Source organism: Mytilus edulis, chromosome 3, assembly GCF_963676685.1.
Source record: "Mytilus edulis chromosome 3, xbMytEdul2.2, whole genome shotgun sequence".
NCBI lineage: Eukaryota > Metazoa > Mollusca > Bivalvia > Mytilida > Mytilidae > Mytilus > Mytilus edulis.
Window position 1 is genome coordinate 87,318,576 of NC_092346.1, and position 23,295 is coordinate 87,341,870.

Here is a 23,295-nt window from a genome sequence, read left to right on the forward strand (position 1 = left end):
ATAAAAACTAATAGGAAGTTAGGAACAGTGACAGAAATATTCAAGTACATGGAATTAAAATAGTTGCAGGAAAAAAAACTAACATAACCTATCTATGAGGAGGGATAGTAGGGGTCCTGATCCTGAAATCCCGGGCTCAAAAACAGGAAATCCTGAGGTCCCGAATTTAAATAAGTTTAATCCCGACATCCAGTAATCCGAAAAAAAGAATTCTCAGATCATGAAAGTGTCAATCCCGAAATCCCTAGCTTAAAAACACCCGATCCCGGAGTCCCGATAAAGGTCCTATCCCCCTCATCTATCCTAGGGGCCCAACATGCCACAATATGATAGATTAACAGAAGCACAGTCTGCACTATATATATGGAAATGTTCATCTAAAATTTAAGACCGAAACCAAAATAAGTACAGTAGACTACTAGGTCTGAGAGTGATATCATTGAAATCAGTATTCATAAAAAAAAACTTTTTTGGACTACAGACCCACTAATATTTTTGAGATTTTTTCAAATAAAATAGATACATACACATATATATACATGAAATAGTTGTTAAATTCTGTCATTTGGTCTCGTGTAGAGAGGTGTCTCATTGGCAATCCTACCAAATCTTCTTATTTTTATATGCAGAGGTTGGGCCTGTAGATAAAGTATGAGACAATTAGACACCACATAGACCTAGCAATAGCCACATTAGGACAAGTAGACAAAATACCTGTGTACTTCTCAATCCATGGTAGAGAATTTTTTCTACTTCTTTTGTAACACGATTTAATCCACCATAAGTACTCCAAACATCTGTACTGTGAGTGGCCAATAAACCTTCCACTACAGATTTCAAACTGTTTATCAAGTAATGATGATCTAATCTGAAACAATCAATCATATTTATTGATTAGTAAGATGTTCTCTAGTCATGTCAACTGTACTTTTAAATAATTTTGTCGCCTCTGGCCGAGTGGATTTAAAAGCACAAAAAACGTTGCCCTCTAGTTCTTCTTTGTCATACTCTGACTAGGTTTATTCTAGGGTTAATACTTCTACTGAGAGTATACTAGTGCACTTGTATCTTGAAAAAACAGTCAGGGTTAATCTTTCATGTTATTTTTTTTCTGTTGGCTATATAAGACCATGGCATGAAGCATACATGTATCTGTCACACTGCTAAAGAAGTGATATCTGTTGCAAGCATATTCTGTAAGATCAGTTGAAAATGGTTGGACTTAGCATACACTACAGCTCAGGTGGATTTTGCTTTGTCCACCCGTCCACAGTGGGAGTGGGCACCGGGTGGCATACCTGTCAACCTGTGTCGATGAAAATGCAGGTCATGACCTGCATTGAAGAATCAAATCTCAGGTCATAACGCGTACGAACTTTTTCAGGCTGAATTTCAGTATTTATGGTACATTTTCTTATAATGTATATCAAAGATACCAAAACATCAATGCATGTTCACTTTGTTAAGTCATTTTAAATCTTATTAAATATTATTTCATTGCACTTTTAAAGATTTTTATAAAGGAGTAGGTCCAGTAAGACCCCTTTTTGGCCCCAAAATATAGCAGTTTTACAAAATTGTTAAAATGTAAACTTTTAGTTATTTATTGGACAGTAGAATGCTTCTGCTACATAAATATGGACTGTTTTTGACAATACAATGCACATATATTGGGTACTAGCACCATTAAGTCATGCTAAATTACTGAAATCTTCACAATTCTAGCATTTTAGTTAAATTTTAGACAGTTTTCGTGTGAAACGAAAGTGGCCGCATTCGTGTTCATCCTTAATATTGAAATGTAAGTTGTATTTTATGATAATACATAACATATATAAAGGTTGAGGATGAACACGGATGCGGCCACTTTCATTTTTGACAAAAATCATCTGAAAAGTGACATTTTTTGGCATATTTGGTAGATTTTTCATATTTGAGCTTGAATCAGGTTGTTTTTAATGACTAAATCAGTTAAAATCTTTCACATAAATCAATTGATTCAAATGAAATAGACACTTAAGTGTTTAAAAAGTGGTCAAAATCTTTCGTAAGATGAACCTAAAATTTGAGGCCAAAATCGGTCCTTCTCCTTTGTGTAACTCAGTCTTATGTGCTTTACTTTTTGAGAAAAATTACTACATTCATCAAACAATAGAACTTAATGTAATTCTTAAATGTTTGAGACTATTGACTATGTAGCCTTTAGCCATAATATTTTTCATTTAATAAGGAAATTAGAATATGATAAAATATAGTAATACAGTTAAAGGAAGTATAAATGTAAAAAATAATTTTCAACTTTTTTAAAAAAAATTGTATAAAGGTATAAAAATAATGAAAAGTTATTTTTCAATATGTATTTGAATTTTATATTTTTATGATTTAATCTTTTTCACCCATAAAACGTAAATATAAGGAATCATTTTGAATGGTGACAAATAAGGGGAAGTAACTCTAGTTCAGTTTGTAAACCAATGGTGCAATTTATTTACGACCTAAAGCTAAGGTAATTGGTGTTAATTAACAGTGTGTTTGACACTAAAGCTGTCAAGTGAAGCCATGCACTTAATGGGTCACTTAATTTGACAGTTTACATAGCTAGATGAACTTCCTGTTCATGGAAGAATTACGAATTTGCCGGTATTTCAAAGGAATATTACTTATGAAATCAATCTCAAGGCTAAGAAATATGGGTGAAATCGGGTCATTTTTCGGAATTCCCGGGTTATTTCAATGACCCGGCAGGTGTTCCAGGTGATCCCTCAGAATTGTGAAAATCTCAGGTCACACCCGCAGAATACGGGTCAGTTGGAATTGACAGGTATGGGGTGGGCAAAATTTCTAGCTTGTCCACTCTGCCCACCCATAGGAGTGGGCATGCAATTTCTTTTGTTTAATCAAAAGACTTGCAAGTACAGTCAATTGAAAAAAGCAGATAAGCATTTGTTATCACTATTTTTACAAAAAAAGAGATTATAGCTAGGGTGGGCACAGGTGGGCCGGTGGAAAAAGCAAAATCCACCCGGGCTGTTGTGTATATGTATAAAGTATTCATATTAAGAACTTATATCTATTGCAATTCTTTAAACCATTTATTTTAAGTATCAATAAATGAGTGGTTTAACATCCTTCACAGTACATTAATGCATTAGATGATGTATACTTACATGACTTTATTAATCACTTATGATGTCATAAGGTAAATCCTTTTACAACGTTTTAGGGTATTGTAAATTCAGAAATTATTGAATGCATTTTTTTTTAGCGTATTTTGTAGAATGCATGGACTATGGACTAAAATGCGAGATTAATTATTACGATTTCATGAAAATCTGCATACAATTATTTGTATCAGATATACAGACTTAAGAATGCATGATATATTATGGCAACACTGATTCAGTCGCATTATTCCCATTAATGAGGAGGGCTGGACCTTTTTGGGACGTCGGAATCAGGTGTTTTTAAGCTCTGGATTTCGGGATTGATCCTTTTTGGGATCTGGGAATTCTTTTTTTGAATTTTGGGATGTTGGGATTTAAATTTCTTTAAATTTGAGACCTCAGGATTTCATGTTTTTAAGCCAATGGCGTACAAGGGCAGTAAGTAAGTAAGCCCGGGATTTCAGGATCAGGACCCCTCCTACCCCCCCTCATTAATAAAAACCTTGCAACAAAAAAAACCCTAATAGAATCCCATGATCTTAGGGTAAGTGTTGTAGAGACCTGCTCCATTTGCATGTACAATGTATCACCCACTATACGAAATCTTTACTTATCCAAAACGTCACAACAGGAAATAAGATCAACAAATCACTTGACTATTTTGATAATGTAGCATAAATGCTGAAGATATAAGACATACATGGACCACATGTACAGTAGGTGTGAACAGAATTGAGGCAACCCTCCAAATTGAGAACATCTAAGATTAGCATCTGAGCATTGCAAGTTTTTTTTGTTTTTTTCATGTTTTCATTGGCTTGTAACAGGTTGGGAACAAACCCCCTATATGGTGATTATACCTGTATAGAGGGATAATCCTTCTTTAGAGGGTAAAAATTATCCCTCTATAGAGGGGTATTTTTGTTTGCACTGGATTTAAAGCAAATTAGGGCAGAATGGCATTCTCTTCTTATTATGGCAGTAACCTGGAACAGTTGATGCACCAATTGATGTACTTAATTTAATATGCACATGCCCAGTTTGATGCTTATCTGACTAAATATAAAATCTATTGTCAACCATGATTGTAAGCTGTGATGATCAGGTAAATTCTACTCACTTATGCCTCACTGAACAGAATTTCTATTGTTAGATTTAACATGAAATTTAAAGGTCAACTATTCCTTTTGTTGTTAATCAGGTGTTCAGATAGGTATACAATAGATTGCAAGTTTTGTCACTTTAGCAGAAAACTGGTTATCCCAATTTTTAGTAAAGTGCATATGTTGATGCATATAAGAAAAATTATTTGACTCCCTAGTTGTGCCTATTGCTCTATACGGTAGTGAAGTATGGGGAATAGGCAAACAACACAGGGATTCAGATCCCTTTGAACACTTGCAGTATAAATTTATTAAAGAAATTCTAGGAATACATTGTAAAGCATCAAATGCTGCATGTTTAGCCGAGCTAAATAGATTGCCTTTATATACCAGAATAGAATTTTCAGCAATAAAATATTGGCTTCATATACTTGAATCAAATAATTCACTTGCCCTAAAAATATATAAAGCAACTGAAAAAAATAACTCTTGGATAATAAATATGAAAAATCTCCTTTCAAGACTTGGTTTTCATTTTATTAATCTAAATCCTATTGATATTAAGATGTATTTAAAACACATTCAAGAGAGAATCAATGATATAGCCTTCCAAAAGCAAGAGACTGACATCAATCAAAATAAAAAAATGAACTTTTTTAATATACTTTATAAACCAAATAAAAGACCCTCGTATGTTGATCAATGCAAATCCAAAAGTGATAGATCAACATTATGTAAATTGAGGTTAAGTGCTCATACTTTATCTATTGAAAGAGGGCGATATCTAAAAATACCAAAGCAGAATAGGGTATGCCTTTGCTGTAACAATGGAGACATTGAAGATGAACTTCACTTTCTTTTAAAATGTTCCTCCTATAAATATGTGAGAGATAACCTTATTAAAAAATTAAATAATGTTCTATTGAACAACAAATTTTCTTCCTTATCATATAACTTACTTATATCAATTCTAAATAGTAATTCCCAAACAATATTAAAAATTGTTGTCAACTATTTGAATGAATGCTTGTTGGTGAGAAACTCATTATTAAAAGGTACTTGATTTTTGTAATAATGTATATGCTTCTCATTTATTTTTTATATATTTCTCTCATAATTATCCACTGTCACTCCTTCATTGTATATATATGTTATTGTAGTTAGTCTTTAATTTGTTGCCATAACCATTTATTGTCAATGTGTTAGTGCTAATAAAGTTATCTTATCTAAGTTATCTTATAATGCTAGAGATTATAGCCAATATAACTAGAAAATGCCATTCTGCCCCAATTTGCTTTAAATCCAGTGCAAACAAAAATACCCCTCTATAGAGGGATAATTTTTACCCTCTAAAGAAGGATTATCCCTCTATACAGGTATAATCACCATACAGGGGGTTTGTTCCCAACCTGTTGAATGTATGTGTTTAATCTTGAACTGGACATCAGTAAGCGATCTGATATAGAAGAAAAAAATCACATTCATACTCTGGGTCCTGGTAAAATTGAGAGTGAATATTAAAACCAGAGGCAGAGGGATCTAGGTCTCATAGTCATGCAGTCAGAGGGCGTATCGAAATGAAAACACGTTTCCATATATTCCTACATAATGACAACTTTTCAGATCATTGAGCAAAGTAAACCCATGAGTTTAAGTTTTGTCTTTGAACTTTGAAATGAGAAAATCTTGCTATAAATACACAAAATACCTATGTTTTAAATGAGGATTTTCCTCATCCGCCATTCCTGTTTACATCACTAATTTACATTCGGACAACATATTTTTGTACAACTGCAAGGTAAAGTCATAAGAGTTCCAGAATGAAATTTAAGTTAAAATAGCGGGAAATACAAACTATAGATGATTTAAACTTAGTTTTACTTAAGCCATTATACAGAGGCGGATTTAGAGCCCCCCTTTCCCGAAACAATTGGTTATATAGGGAATCATTAATCTTTGCACCTTTTAGCTACATAACATTATGTATCATAAGTTGTGGACAAGGTTTTTGTAAAGCTTCAAGGTCTGAAAAATACACTTAATCATCATATTTTGACAAGATCTCCTAAATGCAAGGTTTTTAGAGCCTATAATATAGATATTTGTTTTTCTTGGGTCTCAGGTTTTTGAAAAAATCTCTTTATGAACAAAATGTGTGGCTTTTTGATATGTTATGAACAGAGACATATAGGTGTCATACCACCAATTAAAAGTCCCTATCTGTTCAACCAAATTTTGCAATTTTCACAGCTTTCTAAATAGTTTACCTCAAGTTTAACTTCATAGAAACTAGGTATATCCTGAATTGTACAGGTGTCACCTTTCTGCATGCCAATTTTCAACATACATTCAAAATCATATAAGAAAGCAGAGAGCTTCCGAAAGGAGGTACCACTAAAAATAACCCCTGGTTTTCTGGAAATCTTAAATTAGTATACTATGGAGCGCATTAATCCTCAATTTTTAATGCAAACTCATAGACAGGTAAATTTTGGCTCAAAATAGTCTTAATATATTTCTCTTTCAACAAAACTTTCATTTCTGCAAATTTGTTAGTTAGTTTAGGTGAACAATGACATCAAATGCACTTTTTTTTGTCCGAGTAGGCCTACTTTCACATACGTTCTAAATTTGAGGGAGTAATTGGTGGTATGACACCTAAAGAGACAAAAAAGTTGATTAGAAATCTTTTATTTTGCTTTATTCTTAATCCTTAGTCAATTTGTAGTTAAAAACAGCCTATTTGAGCATTATGCGACTTATAGTAAAAATTTCACAGCTCAATTTAAACTGACTGTAATGTATGACTTTGATAGAAAATACTTGAAAATTTCATTTTGGGCTACAGGAACATAAACTTTCAATATCAAGATCATTGTTTGCTAATTTTTTCTTGTTTGTTCTACTTCTTTAAAGACTTCCAACAATTTTTGCAATGAATTTAGTAAAAAATCCAAGGTATTGAAGTGTCGAGGAATATTGACCCCCCTTTTTTTCATCTGGTGTCAGTAAAGTACTACAAATTGATCAAAAGTGCAGTCATGGTCATTTAACCGTGTTTATTTACATCAGTTAATAAAATTTAAGATATAAAAATTTCATTTGGAATAATAAATGGTGCTTTTGTGAGTTTCTGCAGTGCTTACATTAGGCTATGCTATCTGCCAAGTACATAGTATGACGCAATGCTATAAGGGGTAAAAATCAAATAATTTCATTAAATCTGCATGACAAAATTTTTTGGGGGGTAGTAAACAACTTATGTTTCAATGTTTAACACCACAGAATACCTTTCTGTGCATTTATAACATTATTTAGGACATTTTTTATATAAAAGCATATTGTCAGGATGGGAAAAGCTAAAAATAGGACAAACTCAAGTTTTAGGCTCTAAATTTGCAATATGTGACATTTTGCCCCCAAAAAGATTGAAATGTGGCTACTTTTATCTCAAATGATCAGTTAAGACAAAAAAAAACAATTGTTTTCTGATTTTGATGTTTCACCGCATTTTGCTTAAAGGTGTCATACCACCAATTAAAAGTCCCTATCTGTTCAACCAAATTTTGCAATTTTCACAGCTTTCTAAATAGTTTACCTCAAGTTTAACTTCATAGAAACTAGGTATATCCTGAATTGTACAGGTGTCACCTTTCTGCATGCCAATTTTCAACATACATTCAAAATCATATAAGAAAGCAGAGAGCTTCCGAAAGGAGGTACCACTAAAAATAACCCCTGGTTTTCTGGAAATCTTAAATTAGTATACTATGGAGCGCATTAATCCTCAATTTTTAATGCAAACTCATAGACAGGTAAATTTTGGCTCAAAATAGTCTTAATATATTTCTCTTTCAACAAAACTTTCATTTCTGCAAATTTGTTAGTTAGTTTAGGTGAACAATGACATCAAATGCACTTTTTTTTGTCCGAGTAGGCCTACTTTCACATACGTTCTAAATTTGAGGGAGTAATTGGTGGTATGACACCTATAATAGATCATAATACAATTGTCTCTGGTTATGAATCTTAATTGTCCTTTTTCAACGAAGGATGTCTCTCACCAAAGAGAATAAAAATGTATCTAAAAGACCATCTATAGCTTTAAATCCAACATACATTTTAAATTAGGTTAATAACATCATTATTTCACATTTTATTGGTATTATTCAAATTTGACAAAATCTGTCAAATTTGTGGTTTTCAGTTATCTTCAGGTATTTTCCAACCGGTCATGTGTATTGAAATAAGCCACACTATTGTTAGAATCTCAAGTACATCCAGCTGCATAATGTAGATGTATTTGTAAAAAGATTGCAAGCCTTTTTTAATTGCTGTGGTGAGAAATGAATTCAAGTAAAATTTGCCCTACCTCTTTATTTTAGTGATACTTGTTACATTGTACAAAGTTAAATCTAAATACAGGTATGTATGATGGAAGGACAGGATGTTCCAATTTATTGAAGTTGTAAAGTTATGCAGATGGAACTGTAAAGTACACACCTTTTTACTGCAACTCCTCTTGCATGTTTTTTTTGTATGAATATGAAACTATATATACATTGAATTATTTTATATGCAGATGTTCATGAGTGGATATTCCATATCTTATGTAACATATTCATTGATTTTTTTATGTCCACCAACCTGAATAGTACTATTCTATGCCCAACATCTCTGTTTATGAATAGATTCTTTGCATAAATTACAAATACTGTGAATTATTTGCAAAACATCAACTTTTTTTCTTCATTTAATAAACTACAAGTTCTAAAGAACCAGTGTCGCTCACCTCAATGTGTGTGCATGATCAGCAAAGGGCAAAAACACAAAAAATATTTGTAAAAATAGTCATTAAAGAACTTTAACTCCAAAAAGGAGTCAACTGAAGATTTCGGCCATTAAACTTGTTTGTAGATCTGGTCTTGCTGACTATTTTTACTATTCAAATTGTCTGTCTTTTGAAATTTTTAAGGGAATTCGCTTCTCGGTTTCAAAGTAATTAACTTTTCAAAACACTAGTTTATATTGATAGGGGATTAATAAAGGAATCCAAAGAGCAAAAAAAATATATAGGTCACTGTGCTCGTTTTCAATATATTAGCCATTGGAATTTTGGCGGGAAAATGTTCTCTCTTGACTTTCCATAGCTTTATCATTTACAAGTTAAAGTCCTCAAAAACTATTAAAAAGTAATTAAAATTTTAAAAGACTTTAACAGACAGCTTATCATTATACATGTATAAGAATTATCAAAAGAAAAATGGGGGTCACCGGGCAAAATTTTTTTATGCATTCAAATGGATAAAACCAAAGGATTCCAAAAATCTGACAAAAATCCCAACATGACAAGCCAGCTTCTTTAAGTTATTAGGCAGTACAAAAAAATCCTATTATAAAAGGGAAATAATTCTTTTGATGACTCCACTGATGACGCAAGTCATGTTGACTTTTGCTATTTAAAATCTCTATCAACCATAGTTTTTTAAAAATAACAGGCAAAACTTTGTTAAACTGGTAAAATTTGTCATTTATAAAGGGTCGTCTGGCAGTTTTGATGTAAATATGCAGCAACTGACCTCAACATTGTGACCATTTCTGTCCCTGTCAAGATTTTCTTTATGCATAGGAGTTTGCAAGATTATAGACGAAACTTGCATTTTACCTATAGGTATTCTTTAAACTAGATACCCCAATAAATATTGGGGCCCAGAAGACAACAGTTTTGTAAAATTAAAAGACAATGCTGGACACAAGTGATGAGATTAGCTAACTTGGGCCTGTGGGCCTGGTGAGCTTGAAAGCAAAGTTTTAAAATATAAATCTCTAGATTGTTAAGATTTTAAGTATTTACTGTTTCTAATCCAGAGTTTTCACTGAAATTGAAAACTGATCTAATTTTGTGTAATCATTTATAACAGTCCCAACTTGTAACTGCTAACAATTATAGCTTCAATTTACGTTGCTATGCTCTGTACCTCTTTATTAAAATGCTCATACATGTTTGGAAGGGCTGAAAATTGACAAATCCTACAATCATATTACCAGGAAAGGCTGTAACTTCGCACTTCAGTGATTTTGTTTAAACTAGATTTTTAAACTGCTTATTTCAAAAGCATCCTTGTATTGTTCATCGTAACTACACATTATATTACATGTATATAATTAATAAAATATGTATAAGAGTTTTATTTTCTTTATTTTATATATTCACAACAAAAACTTTATGTTCTGACATTTTAAAATATACAGTAAAATTAAGATAAAAATAAAAATAACTTGTTCATTATCACAGTCCATGGTAAACAATAATTACATAAGTAAATTTGAAAATTTTCAAGTCTACTTCTTCTTCTTTCCTTTCTTTCCTTTTTTGCCCTTCTTTCCTTTCTTCTTTTTACTGTATGGTCCAAATCCTTTTCTAACCATGACTCCTCTCCACCAGGCTTGGATCTGTAAAACAGAGAAATAAAGAATGAAAAATTTTGATTTTTGTGAATTTTCTTCAACTGTTTGTGCAATATAATATAATTCCTAATAGTCCATTTGCCAATTACCGATTTAATTCTGTTATTACACACTTTTTAAACAAATTTCTTCCCTTTGTCAATTGTACACCGGTTCCATACTGGACAAAATTTACTTTTGCCAATGCAAAGCATGATGGATTGAAAGTGATGTATCGGTGGTTTAACTAATTTCTGATGTCAAAAGTATTCAGCTTAACAACAAATTAATGTAATTAAAAGATTTGAAAACCTCAAAGATTCCTCACATTATGATCTTTCTGCTAGCTCTCCATTGTAAATACAAATTATTGTCCTTCGTAAGGGAGACAACTAAGAAAGGGATCTCTAATAACAGGGTTAATTACAGGAATTGGCAAATAGCCTATTGACCTTATATATATGATGCAAAGATTAATCAAACTGTGTATTAATATAAGTTTGTTTTTCACTAAATGTATGTTGGGCACTAACTGGTAACAAAAAGTCCAACTTGATGAGAACTTTTAAAGACTGCAGAAACTAGGAACAACACTATCTAATTGGTAAAAAATCATAAATTTCATGAAAGTGCTTAAATTAACACAGTATCTCAATATCTATCTGGTTCAAGTTAAGTATTTTTTTGTGGTTTATATAAAGTTACAAAGTCCTACCTTTTTTGTGCTTATTGATACAAAATATTTCCAGAAATATAAAAAAAATATGATAAAATAAGATACGATTCCATTTGAGGTGGACAAATATTTATTTTGCTTTCAACATGATATCCCAGAACTCCCAAGAAACATCAAATCCGGTGAATATAAAAAAAAATCAAACTCAGTCAAATTTAATGGACCTGAATTTCCAGAACTTTCGATTTACATTATCCGGAAATTCAGGTCTGTCAAATTTTACCGAGTTCAATATTTTATACTCTTCGGAAGTGATGTATTTTAGTAGTTCTGGGATATCATGTTGAAAGCAAAAGAAATATTTGTCCACCTCAAATGGAATCGTATCTTATTTTATCATTTCTTTTGGATATTTCTGGAAATATTTTGCATCAATAAGCACAAAAAAGGTAGGACTTTGTAACTACGTAAACATTTCTAGCTGGCAAAGAAAATTTCATGTCAAAATTAGGTCGCAAAGTTCCCCCCAAAATTTGCACTCTAAGTCCAGACGTAAAAAATGGCTTCCGTGTTATGACGTCATAGGAAGGCTTCCCAGAAAAAAAAATAAAATAGCCTTGCCAGACGTCATAATTATTTGGACTATATCATCCTATGCATTGAAACAACACAACTGACTTATATTTGTATTTTCAACAAAATTTGATTACAGTTTAAACGTAAAATCACTGTTCAACATAAATTTGCAAAACGACAGTTGAAGAAGCTTTTAAGCTCTCCTAAAAATAAACTAAATAAAATGTATTCCATATATTGAGAATAATCGTGTTAAACAAGAAAATTTCATGTTCAACACAATAACTGACAAAACAATGAAAAAATGTATTGACTCTCCTAAATGATATTTTATTAATATATACCTAAGTTTATGATAAAAAGTGTTAAATTGTCTCCCTTTTTTAACACAAAATGATAGTGTTTTTTTTTTAAATCATCTCACTTTGAAAAATAACTCAACACTTTAATTCACAAACATGCCCAATATTTCAGATTTCACATTCACAATATTTTAGAATTTGTTTAATTTAGTTCACAGATTTTCAAGAAAGATTGATACCTTGAGACATTTTCCTAAACAATCTTTTTCTTTTGAATATACCAAAAATAATAACATTTTTCAACAAGTGATTCTATGGATTAATTTTTTATGGGATATTAAATGTTGGTGAAAAGAGTGGCTCACACATAAAGCGCTAATTTTCAATAAGCTTTTTTTAAAACAGTTTTGAGAATTCAAAAAAATAAGCACAAAATTGTGGAATGAAAGTGCAATATCAAGAAAAATTTATAAATCCACAGCATTTTTCACTTATGACAGATTTTACTATATAAATTAGGAGTACACTATATAAATACTCAGACTTTAGAACAATCTAGAATTAAAGAAAAATTAAAAATTAAACCAAAAAGGTGTAAATCCTTGAAATCTTCAACTTGTGACAATAGGCTACAGTATATAAATTAAAACAGGTTTTTAATCGGTTTTATATTAATCAAGAGTTACCCTAGTTCCAACATAGGACCATTCAAAGAAATAATCTAAATAACCACTATCTAGCCAATCTCCCTTGCCTGGTAAACTCAACTAACGCAAATCAAACAGAGCAAGAGTAGCAATGAATTTATCTCCCTTTCTTTGTAATGACTACTTACTCTAATACTAGCTTTGAGTTCAATGCCCTCTTGATCTGCTTTCCTCCTTGCCTTCTCCTTCTCAATTCTGTCTTCAACAACAACTTGTTCATATTCTTTGTACTGGAATTAAAAATATTAACATAAACAAGGCTATACAGTATTGAAAAATTACTTAGTTTTCCTGTGTTTATATTGTATCTTGTCATACATAAAGCATAATTTTTACAAAACACAAAAATACTATACTCTACTAAAAAACTAAAATTTAAAATATACAGATATACATCACCTTACAATCTTTTCATGCAGAAAATAAAATTGATCTTTTGCTTAAAGTATCTGTGAAACAAACCTTACAATGAAAACTAAAAGATCATTACTGATCCATTAAATGAGGAAAAAGTCAGATAATACCTGGCTGATGGACATGTATACCTTGCATTGATTTAATATACAAAATATTGTTATTTCGTTTTTTCTCAATAAGAAAAATTAAAAACACACAATACAGTTTTCAATGAAACATGAAGTTTTGGTCGAGGACAATGGCAGTGTTCTTCCCAGGACTTTAATGCACTGTGGTACCCTGGTGCAATCGTGGATGTTTTATAATAAAATGTTTAGAGGCAGACCAAAACAATCAGAAGATAAGTCGTCTGTATACAAGATATGATGTATTCATGGTTTCTTCCTAAAGAATTATACAAATTAATTTAATGTGTTTAAACTGTCACTGCCAGATTAGCATCCTTCTGTCTTGAAAGGCATCAAGATAAGACGAAAAAAAATCACTCAGATTGAACTTATAAAATCAGACATTCTAAATCCTCTATGAAACAAATATCTACCAGTTTTGTAAGTTCCTGAAGTCTTGTAAAATCTTTCTGATTAGCAGCTTTTATGACTGTCAATTCATGCTGTTTAGCGTCTACATCTTTTTCCATCTTCTCTTGCCAAAATTTCTCTTTTTTCTCAAGTTCCTGAAAAATAAGAAGAGCAATGATGTTTTATTCATAATTGACATTCTGTATCAAATTATCTGTATCTATAATGAATATCATTAACTACTGTAAATTCAGAAATTATTGTGAGGTTTTTATAAATGCAAAAAATGCAACTGAGTGAGTATTGCAACAATAAGAATTTGCATTCTTATATCTGATACATAATTATATCTCTATTCACAGGGTTTCCCCTGGGTCAATTATTTTTTTCGCCACCTCTTTCGCCAAAAAAATATATTTTTCGCCACTTTATTATTTTTTTCGCCAAGTAACATAAATATATTTATCGTTTAAAAGTTACCTTTTTTCTACCCATCCCCCTCCCTTAAATAAGACGATTTTGCCCCATTGTGTCTATGATTACTCCTTCAAACTTATTTTAGAGTCTACATGTTAATGAATAAACACTTAACATTTACTTAAAAACAACAGATTTTTTTAAACTTGAAAGGGAAAAATATTCAATGTATCTTAAACAACTGTTCTAAAGGAGGGGGCCACTATACTTTTAACAATAAAGAAGATATAAGTCCTGGAATATAACAAAATTAATGGACATGTTTTGATCATATAATACCAGTAAAGTTTGAAGGGACAGTTTCTTTAAAAGAAAAATACAGATGTGCCCTTTTGTACTAAGAAGTGGTTTTTACAACAAAACAAAAGCTTTTATCACATGAAATTGATCCCTCATTGCATGTGCAGTCATTACATTGAAGGGTTATTCTCATTCGAGGGGTTGTTCACAACCTTTTGGATAGATTTCATAAAGATAGTTTTCTTTTCCTCATCGTAAATGAAAAAGTTGAGACGTAAAACTATGCTTGAAACGTGTGTCACTCAAACGACTTTATAGTACTCTCCCTAATCAATTACCTATATTAAAGTCAAAGGATAATATAAGTTTTAAATCGGATATTTTTCTTTCTTTTGAACAATTTTCGGCACAACAACAGCTTTCTTTTCTAAACTATCTTTAAAAGGAGAGGAGACGTCAAAAGTTTGCTTCAAACACGTGCGTCGTAAAGTGGGAAATAAATTATATATGTGACATTTAGCGGAAGCCATTTAACCATATCATTTTGTCAAACAATTCAATCAACACCTTTATTAATTAGTCCTTTGTTGTCGATAGCTATAAAATGCAATCAGCTGATTATTGATTTTCTGTCAATCTTAATGAGGTCAAGATGAATTCCGAGTATTGTCTGATCGGGTAAAGTCCGAGAAACTCGAAAAAAAAGTAAATAAAAAAGATGGAGGAAAATAAATCGTTATATATATTTCTTTCGCCAAATTCTTTCGCAAATGACGAATTTTTATCGCCACAATTATAATTTTTTCGCAAATTGCGAAAATGGCGACCGCCAGCGGAAACCCTGTCTATGCACATTTTCCTGACATCGCAATAATAAATCTTGCATTTTTGTCCATTTTTTTTAAATCGCAATAATAAATGCATGCAATAATTTCTGAATTTACAGTACTCTCCTATTTCCAAAAAAAATAAATATGTTTTGTTCTTAATGTGAATTTTTAATAATACTCATTTATAAATACCACAATACTATACATTATTCATGTTGAATAAAATTGGTCATGCAAATAGTATTTTCATCTATGCACCAAGCTTCAATAGAAGTAATTTTATAAGTGTATGCATGGCACTTTAAAGTTAGCAAATTATTTTAGTGTTCGAAATCTGTTTACATCTAATTCATCTCTTTAAATTACAATTTTAACCATAATTTAGTAATTGCAGAAAATTCAACAGTTAAAAGTTTGATAAATATCAAGATTGAATCATTGAGGAATTTACTTACATCATGATGGGTTCTGAGGTATGATTCTATTTCGCTATGTGATCTTTCTTCATCATCTACCTGTTGTCTTAATTTCTGTAAAAACAATTGCAGATTGGTCAATAAGATCATAACAAATTAATAATATAAATAAACTTTTTTGTCAATCTAGGTGACATTTTAAAGTAGTTTTTCGTTTGAAGTATTGGCTTAACATGGTTTTTTTTCTCTCATCCTGATGAAAAATTTTAATGTATGTTGGTCAATTTTATATCCACATAAATATATCTGAATACTATAAGAAAATAATTTAATAAATAAAAATCATTACAAAATATTCTGCTTCAATTGCTTTTGTCTTAGACTGACTGTTTTCAGAATTTTATTGTTTTTGTACAGCTAAGACTGACTGTTTTCTGATTTTGATTATTTGTGTGTAGCTTAGACTGACTGTTTTCTGATTTTGATTATTTGTGTGTAGCTTAGACTGACTGTTTCCTGATTTTGATTATTTGTGTGTAGCTTAGACTGACTTTATTCTGCTTGGATTATTTTTGTGTAGCTTAGACTGTTTCTCTTCAAAATCTATTCACTGGGACTTTGAGATAAAGAACAGTAATTAAGAACTGTCCATTTCTTTTTTTGTGTAGTATAATATGATTTTGTGCCATGTATGTATACCACATTTTTGTTTTTTTAATATCATACCTCAATTTCATCCTGTGCTTGTTTTTCTGAAATGGTACACCGTTTCTGAGTCTGGGCAATAGAAACTTCTGCACTTTTCTTTATGTATTTTCCTTCCATATTTGTTCGAGCTTTGGCCTCTTGAAGTTGATCTTTTATGTGGGCAATCATGCCTTTTCTATCTTGAAGATCTTGTTCTTTTTCTTTTTTAATATCCTGTAACTTCCTCTGTAGTTCTCTCACTCTTTTTCTACCATTTTCCTCCCTAAACAGACAAAAACATGTTTTGTATTATTAATTGCTGATTTTCCAAAAACTCAAGATAGGATACAGTGCTAATTTTATTTTGACTGTTTCAATGAAAACTTAACAGCACAAATAGTTCTTATGATAATTCCCTTATAAATCTTATGAGTGGGGTCTTGCCTTTCAAACAAGTATGTACATCTACTGATCTTGACTTGAAGTTATGTTGAGCATATTGAGTATTTTAAATTCCACAAATATATGACTAAATATTACTTTAACAATTTCTACTGCCAACCTTAAATTTTGTTTCCTTTGATTTAACTAAATTGCAAACGAAAATTACACATGAAAATGAATTATGATTTTTTTAAATGCTATCTTCATGTTCATACAGTGAGGATTTCAGATTTTGTATTATGTTTCAATCATGGGCATATCGTTATCTTTTCATATACAGAAATGGTTGATTGCGGATTCAATGCCTACCAGAATGTACATAGGGATGATAAAAAAATGCTTAAAACCTGTTATCTTTTTGGAGTTATATTATTTTCTGCAAGTATTTGGATTGACCACTATTGACCAAGGAACATTAATTTGATTAGCTGAGATCAACAGAAGTGCTATAGTCGCCGTCAGCTGAAATTTGTAGCGGTTATCGGTAAAAATAATCTAAACTATTAATCGCGTTCACTCGTGATATAGTTTTTCACATTCCATTCATAAATCGCAAAAAGAAAAACCACTACTGACCTACCTTTTAAGTGATCACACTGTAATAATCCTGACCTTCACATTTTCCAGAATTTTTTCCATTGTAATTCCGCCATCTTCGTTTCTATGAGGATCATTTGTTTACATATGACATTCGTCACTGTACGCAGTTTCCTGAAATGTTCCTTTCATTGATGTGATAAGGTTTCCAGCGCTTTATGCAAATTTTATGAAATTGAACTCCACGGAAACACTTCCGGTAAAAACAATGGCTGATTCCACCATTCAAAATCGTCTATGAAAAAGTGAAGGTCAGGATTATTACAGTGCGATCACTTAAAAGGTAGGTCAGTAGTGGTTTTTCTTTTTGCGATTTATGAATGGAATGTGAAAAACTATATCTCGAGTGAATGCGATTGATAGTTTAGATTATTTTTACCGATAACCGCTACGAATTTCAGCTGACGGCGACTATAGTTGATTTTTTCATGTATATTACTTACTTTTGGATAGTTTCTTGTAGCTTAGCTTTTTTGAATTTCTCTCTTTCAACTGATTCAATCAAGCATTGGAAACTACAGTTCTGTATCAGTTCTGACAAGGTATCACCCATAACATCTTCACAGAAAGTTCTGAATTGAAAAAAAAATCATTATTAATAACATTCAGACAAGATATTGTCCTATTTTTTAAGATTGCAAAACCAACAAAAAAATCTGTTCAAATAACTGCATTAATTTTCAATTATTTTGGTCGATAACATAATTTAATTGGAATCAATTAGCTCCAAAAAATGGACAATCAATATTCCATGATAATGTAACTTTCAGGTAACTAATCCTTGTACTGACAACTGACACTGCGAGACAGAATAGAACATCCCATCGATTCTGTCATTATACAATCAACTTTATAGTAAAACCGTAGGTATTTTAACATGAAAACTTGTGCTAAACTGTTATATCTAATGTCATTTTAACAAACTAACCTGTCTGCCTGTATCTTTGAAATATTATCTCCTGTCAAAGGATTTTGTCTCAGACTGCGACCAAATACATGTGTACTATTCTTCAAATCATGTCCACTTTCTACCACTTCCTTCTCAATTTCTGTCAGTTTCATTTCATTTTTGGTATTCTGTCTCATTTCTAGTCTCTTAGCTAAAATTGTCTGGTATCTTTGTTCTAAATCTTTCTGTCCAGCAACCAGTTGATTAAGTTCACTTTGTACCATCTGAAATGTACATTACATTCATTATTTTAAATTTATTTCACTTAATTTACGTAGCATATGATTTTACAGCCAAGAAAGCTAATTTAATGCATTTGTTAATGTTATAATTTAACGGATAACTTGAAATGGAACTTTTACATTGATGAAAACTGTTGAGGTTGAAAACAACTGTCAGGGATCAGTTAGTACTGCATGGAAATTGTTTGCCTGATCTTATGCAACTGTTTTCATTTTAGGCTACAGTTCTTGTCTTAAAAATAAACCTGAAACTATTAGCAGTTCTATCTTTTGTTTTTACTTTTCGGACTTTGTATTGATTTCTTTAAAATGATAGTCCAAATGAACTGTCAGACTCAAAAATAAGCAAAAATTGTCTGTTTGAAGGAACAAGCTAGATTTCAGTCCTATACAAAAAGTGTGACAAAAGTAATCAGATGTAAAATTTGTGAATTTTTTTCTTAAAGTATTTTCCCAAAGTTAGCATGCAAAGAAGAACTTCGGTGGATCATTGCCTTTTCCGTCCCAGTGATACATGTATATGATCTACATGAAGTTATGAACACATATCTGCAAAGTCTGCAAGACTACATAGTACATAATTGTAAATTAAAACATGTTACTGTCAAACAAATCAGGCTATTTGTACCAGAGGCATTGGCACTCATACCACATCTTCTTATATCTATACATTAACATACTTTTGAACAACCACAAATTAATCAAAATACTAGAAACTAGAACATGTTGATATTTTGATAATCTCAGTGTGATAAATAAATAAATAACATTTTGCGCTCTCATCTTAAAACATTTTCACATCAAATCATATTTTCAATACCAACCTCTACAGCATCAACACGACTGTCAAATGATGTTGGCATTATTCTTCCCAGAACACAAAGCTGGTCAACACAATCCTCAAGAATTGTTGCTGCCCTAATGGCATCAGGGCCTTGCAACATGATAGAATCTGAAAGGAAAAAGTATTAAATTTATTCATCATAACTTTTATTAAAACAAGAGTGCACACGCTGAAATGTCTCGCCTTCTTTACTAATCATTGATATTATGTTGATAGACCTAAATATAAAGCTTTCTTACAACTGTCACATAAACTCAACATTAACCAAGAATACAAAACATTGATCAATGAACCATGAAAATGAGGTCAAGGTCAGATGAACCATGCCAGGCAGACATGTACAGCTAACAATTCTTCAATACAACAAATATAGTTGACTTATTGCTTATAAATTAAGAAAAACAGACCAATACACAAACACTTAACACTTAGCAATGGACCATGAAAATGAGGTCAAGGTCAAATAAAACCTGTGTAACCGACATATAGATCATAAAATATTTCTATACACCAAATATAGTTGACCTAATGCATAAAGTATTAGAAAAATAGACCAAAACTAAAAAACTTAACTTTGACCACTGAACCATGAAAATGAGGTCAAGGTCAGATGACACCTGTCAGCTAGACATGTACACCTTACAATCATTCCATACACCAAATATAGTAGACCTATTGCATATAGTATAAGAAAAACCTATAAGGTGACCTATAGTTGTTAATGTCTGTGTCATTTTGGTCTTTTGTGAATAGTTGTCTCATTGGCAATCATACCACATCTTCTTTTTTATACTTGTTCACTGATCCATGAAATGAGTTCGAGGACAAGTGAAAACTGTCTGATGGGCATGAGGACCTTGCAAGGTACGCACATACCAAATATAGTTATCCAATTACTTATAATAAGAGAGAATTTAACATTACAAAAAATCTTAACTTTTTTTTCAAGTAGTCACTGAACCATGAAAATGAGGTCAAGGACATTGGACATGTGAATGACGGAAAGTTCGTAACATGAGGCATCTATATACAAAGTATGAAGCATCCAGGTCTTCTACCTTTTAAAATATAAAGCTTTTAAGAAGTTAAGTAACGCCGCCGCCACATCACTATCACTATGTCGAGCTTTCTGCAACAAAAGTTGCAGGCTCGACAAAAATTGATTTGAAAATTTGTTTTTAAGTAGCAACATGTCATGGTATGCTTATACATTTACGTAATATTACGTAAGATTTACTTACAGTTACTATGGTTACTAAAATACAATTTAAAAATAACTGAAAAGGAAACCTTTAATAATGGTGAAAATGAACGCAGGGTGCAAAGTTGTGGGATTCAAAAACGAATGGAGGCAAATGTGACATTGGGAGAATGGACCAAGATTCATGACAAGTTAGTCTTGAGGTTTACCTGTATACCTATATATAGTTTACAACAAATATAGCATGGGGCTTCAGAATGAGATACGTAAATGAATAGTGATACACAATTTAAAAGTTATTACTTTGTGTTAATGACATCTTTGGCTTTGTCTTTTTTCTTCACTCTACAAGTATGTGGACAGCAAAACTAAGTGTCTCTTTCTCAACAATTCCTAAAAATAAATATTACAATCAAATCAATTGAATTATTCAAATAAGTTTTATATGAAATATATATAACATAAACTTTGAATTGATATTTACTTCAACTCACACTGTACACTGATTTAAAAAAGTAGGAACAAATTATTAAGTCCCTGTGGGTAATAATGAACAAAATCAGTTGGAATGAATTGATTAAATCTTAGACAAATAGGTTTAGAACGAATTCAACTTGAAATGAATTGTTTAGCAGTCAACAATACAACATAAGCTCAGAGCAAGCTTATTACAGACATACATAAAGTGATAATCAATTAAAGTACATATACAGTGCATTCAGACACAATAGGACAACACAAAACACACAATAGTTTTAAACATACACAATTGTCAAATAAAAGAATTAGTTTAGCATAAAATCATATAGAGTTAAGTTAAGGCTAATGCAAGCACTAAAATAGCAAAAACTATTAGCACTCAAAATCAGCAAAACTCTAGCATCAGAATAAATCTTTGACGGGTGAATTGCTTCCCTTGGTAAATGTGGTTAGATACTTAGTCAGCTGTAAGCGATTGAGCTAAGGAAGTTCAAGCTCATTAAGTTAGTGTGCTGCCTTATAAAAAGTAAAATCACAAAAATACTGAACTCAGAGGAAAATCTAATCGGAAAGTCCATAATCACATGGCAAAATCAAATGACAAAACACATCAAAAACGAATGGACAAGAACTGTCATATTCCTGACTCAGAGGGCTCATATCCCAGGTATGAAACTAAGCAATTTTGTAATAAAATTGTTTAATTCATGCCCTCCGGTTACAAATCAAAAATTACAATTAAATTTTTTGTCAAAATATATTAAGTTCAGTTGCCACCTACATGTATAAGTTATATATCTAAAGTACATGTGAGTTGTTTACCATCTGGAGTGAAATTGTACACGCGAGACTTTAACGTTTACAAGGGAAACAATCCAGTGTCAACAGCGACATTGACAACAGAACACAGGCACTTGTAGTCGGTAGACAAAATAATAACGATTGACATACTTTGGTAGGATTGCTACGGATGATTCTGACAACAAAAGTAGGTGTGATATAATGTACACCATTGTGTAGATAAATCAATTTAGATTTACGAAATTACAAGTTTTAGTGGGGTTAACAACTGTGAAATAGGTATATGACGGAATTTCGTGACATTCTGACATGTTTAAAAAATGCGAGTTAAATACCTTGTGTTATATAAGGGTATATAGCATTTTTTTTTCTGAGACAAGTGTCTGTGCAACAGAATACAGAAAATTACAAACAAAAGAAAATAAGTTATTATAATTTTTCAAATCTGCTGTTGTTCTATACATGTATGAATAAAAGTGTGGTCAATATTAATTTCACAGACAACACAGGAACTTTATCTTCAATCTTTGTCGTGATGACAGAGTAATCTCTCTTGTAAATTATCCTCTCTTGTAAAATAATTATCACAAATGTAGTTTCTCCTTTGTACTTATATATTGTAGGTGGCGCTTTAAAAATATTATAGAATTATTGTATGAAGTGAAATAAATCTAAAAAATGGTTTATTAGGTTATTGAAATGGCATGAAAAATTAAAAATATAAAAAATTTAAAGAAATTTGTATCAAATTATCCACTAAAACGGTTTGTTTCCTCTATGTACTCCGCTAATAGTTGATTGATATTTTCTGCATTTGGCAAATTGATTGTTAATAAATTGTCTAGATCTGTTGGAATTTGTCCTGTTATGAAGTATATTTGATGAAATAATTTGTCTCTGGCATCTGGAACTTTAACAATAATAACATGCTTAAAATACTTTATCATTGCCATATGATCATATTGCCTTAACCACTCTGCACAGCACGATATCGTGTAAAACTACTTGTAATAATGACATTTTAGTGATTCATATATATCTTGAGATATTTGCCATGCAATTTGTGAATTTTTGCTTCCCTTATCTCATTAATAATGCCATAAAATACCTTTTTTTTTACTGAAACTGGCATAACATTATGTTTACATGTTGCTAGGTGGCATGCGCCGAAACCGGA

At 31.3% G+C, this 23,295-nt stretch overlaps 2 protein-coding genes across 5 annotated transcripts in view; both read right to left on the reverse strand.

Moving 5' to 3' along the window:
- Positions 1–6,052, reverse strand: part of LOC139517700 (run domain Beclin-1-interacting and cysteine-rich domain-containing protein-like) — a 33,551-nt gene extending 27,499 nt beyond the window's left edge. For all 4 annotated transcript variants that reach the window (XM_071309008.1, XM_071309006.1, XM_071309005.1 and 1 more), the window contains exons 1-2: positions 5,976–6,052; positions 715–868 (exon numbers count right to left, since the gene is read on the reverse strand). In XM_071309008.1, the coding sequence (XP_071165109.1) occupies positions 715–868; positions 5,976–6,010 (189 nt within the window). In that variant the 5' untranslated portion in view covers positions 6,011–6,052. The remainder of the gene's footprint in view (positions 1–714; positions 869–5,975) is intronic.
- A 4,395-nt stretch (positions 6,053–10,447) lies between these two features.
- LOC139517687 (dynein regulatory complex protein 9-like) lies at positions 10,448–23,282 on the reverse strand. The gene is made up of 10 exons (XM_071308983.1): positions 23,229–23,282; positions 21,141–21,231; positions 19,617–19,744; positions 18,530–18,774; positions 18,045–18,173; positions 16,600–16,843; positions 15,913–15,987; positions 13,934–14,065; positions 13,104–13,205; positions 10,448–10,720 (listed from the first exon to the last, which is right to left on the reverse strand). The coding sequence occupies exons 2-10, from the start codon at positions 21,154–21,156 to the stop codon at positions 10,610–10,612; spliced, it is 1,182 nt and encodes a 393-aa protein (XP_071165084.1). The 5' UTR covers positions 21,157–21,231; positions 23,229–23,282; the 3' UTR covers positions 10,448–10,609.
- Positions 23,283–23,295: the final 13 nt, after the last annotated feature.

Coding starts and splice junctions, on each gene's coding strand:
- LOC139517687 (XM_071308983.1), bottom strand. Junction 14,066..15,912: donor ACCTCAGAACCCATCATGAT/GTAAGTAAATTC, acceptor CTTATTTTTCAG/GAACTTGAGAAAAAAGAGAA. Junction 13,206..13,933: donor TTCAGGAACTTACAAAACTG/GTAGATATTTGT, acceptor TTTTAATTCCAG/TACAAAGAATATGAACAAGT.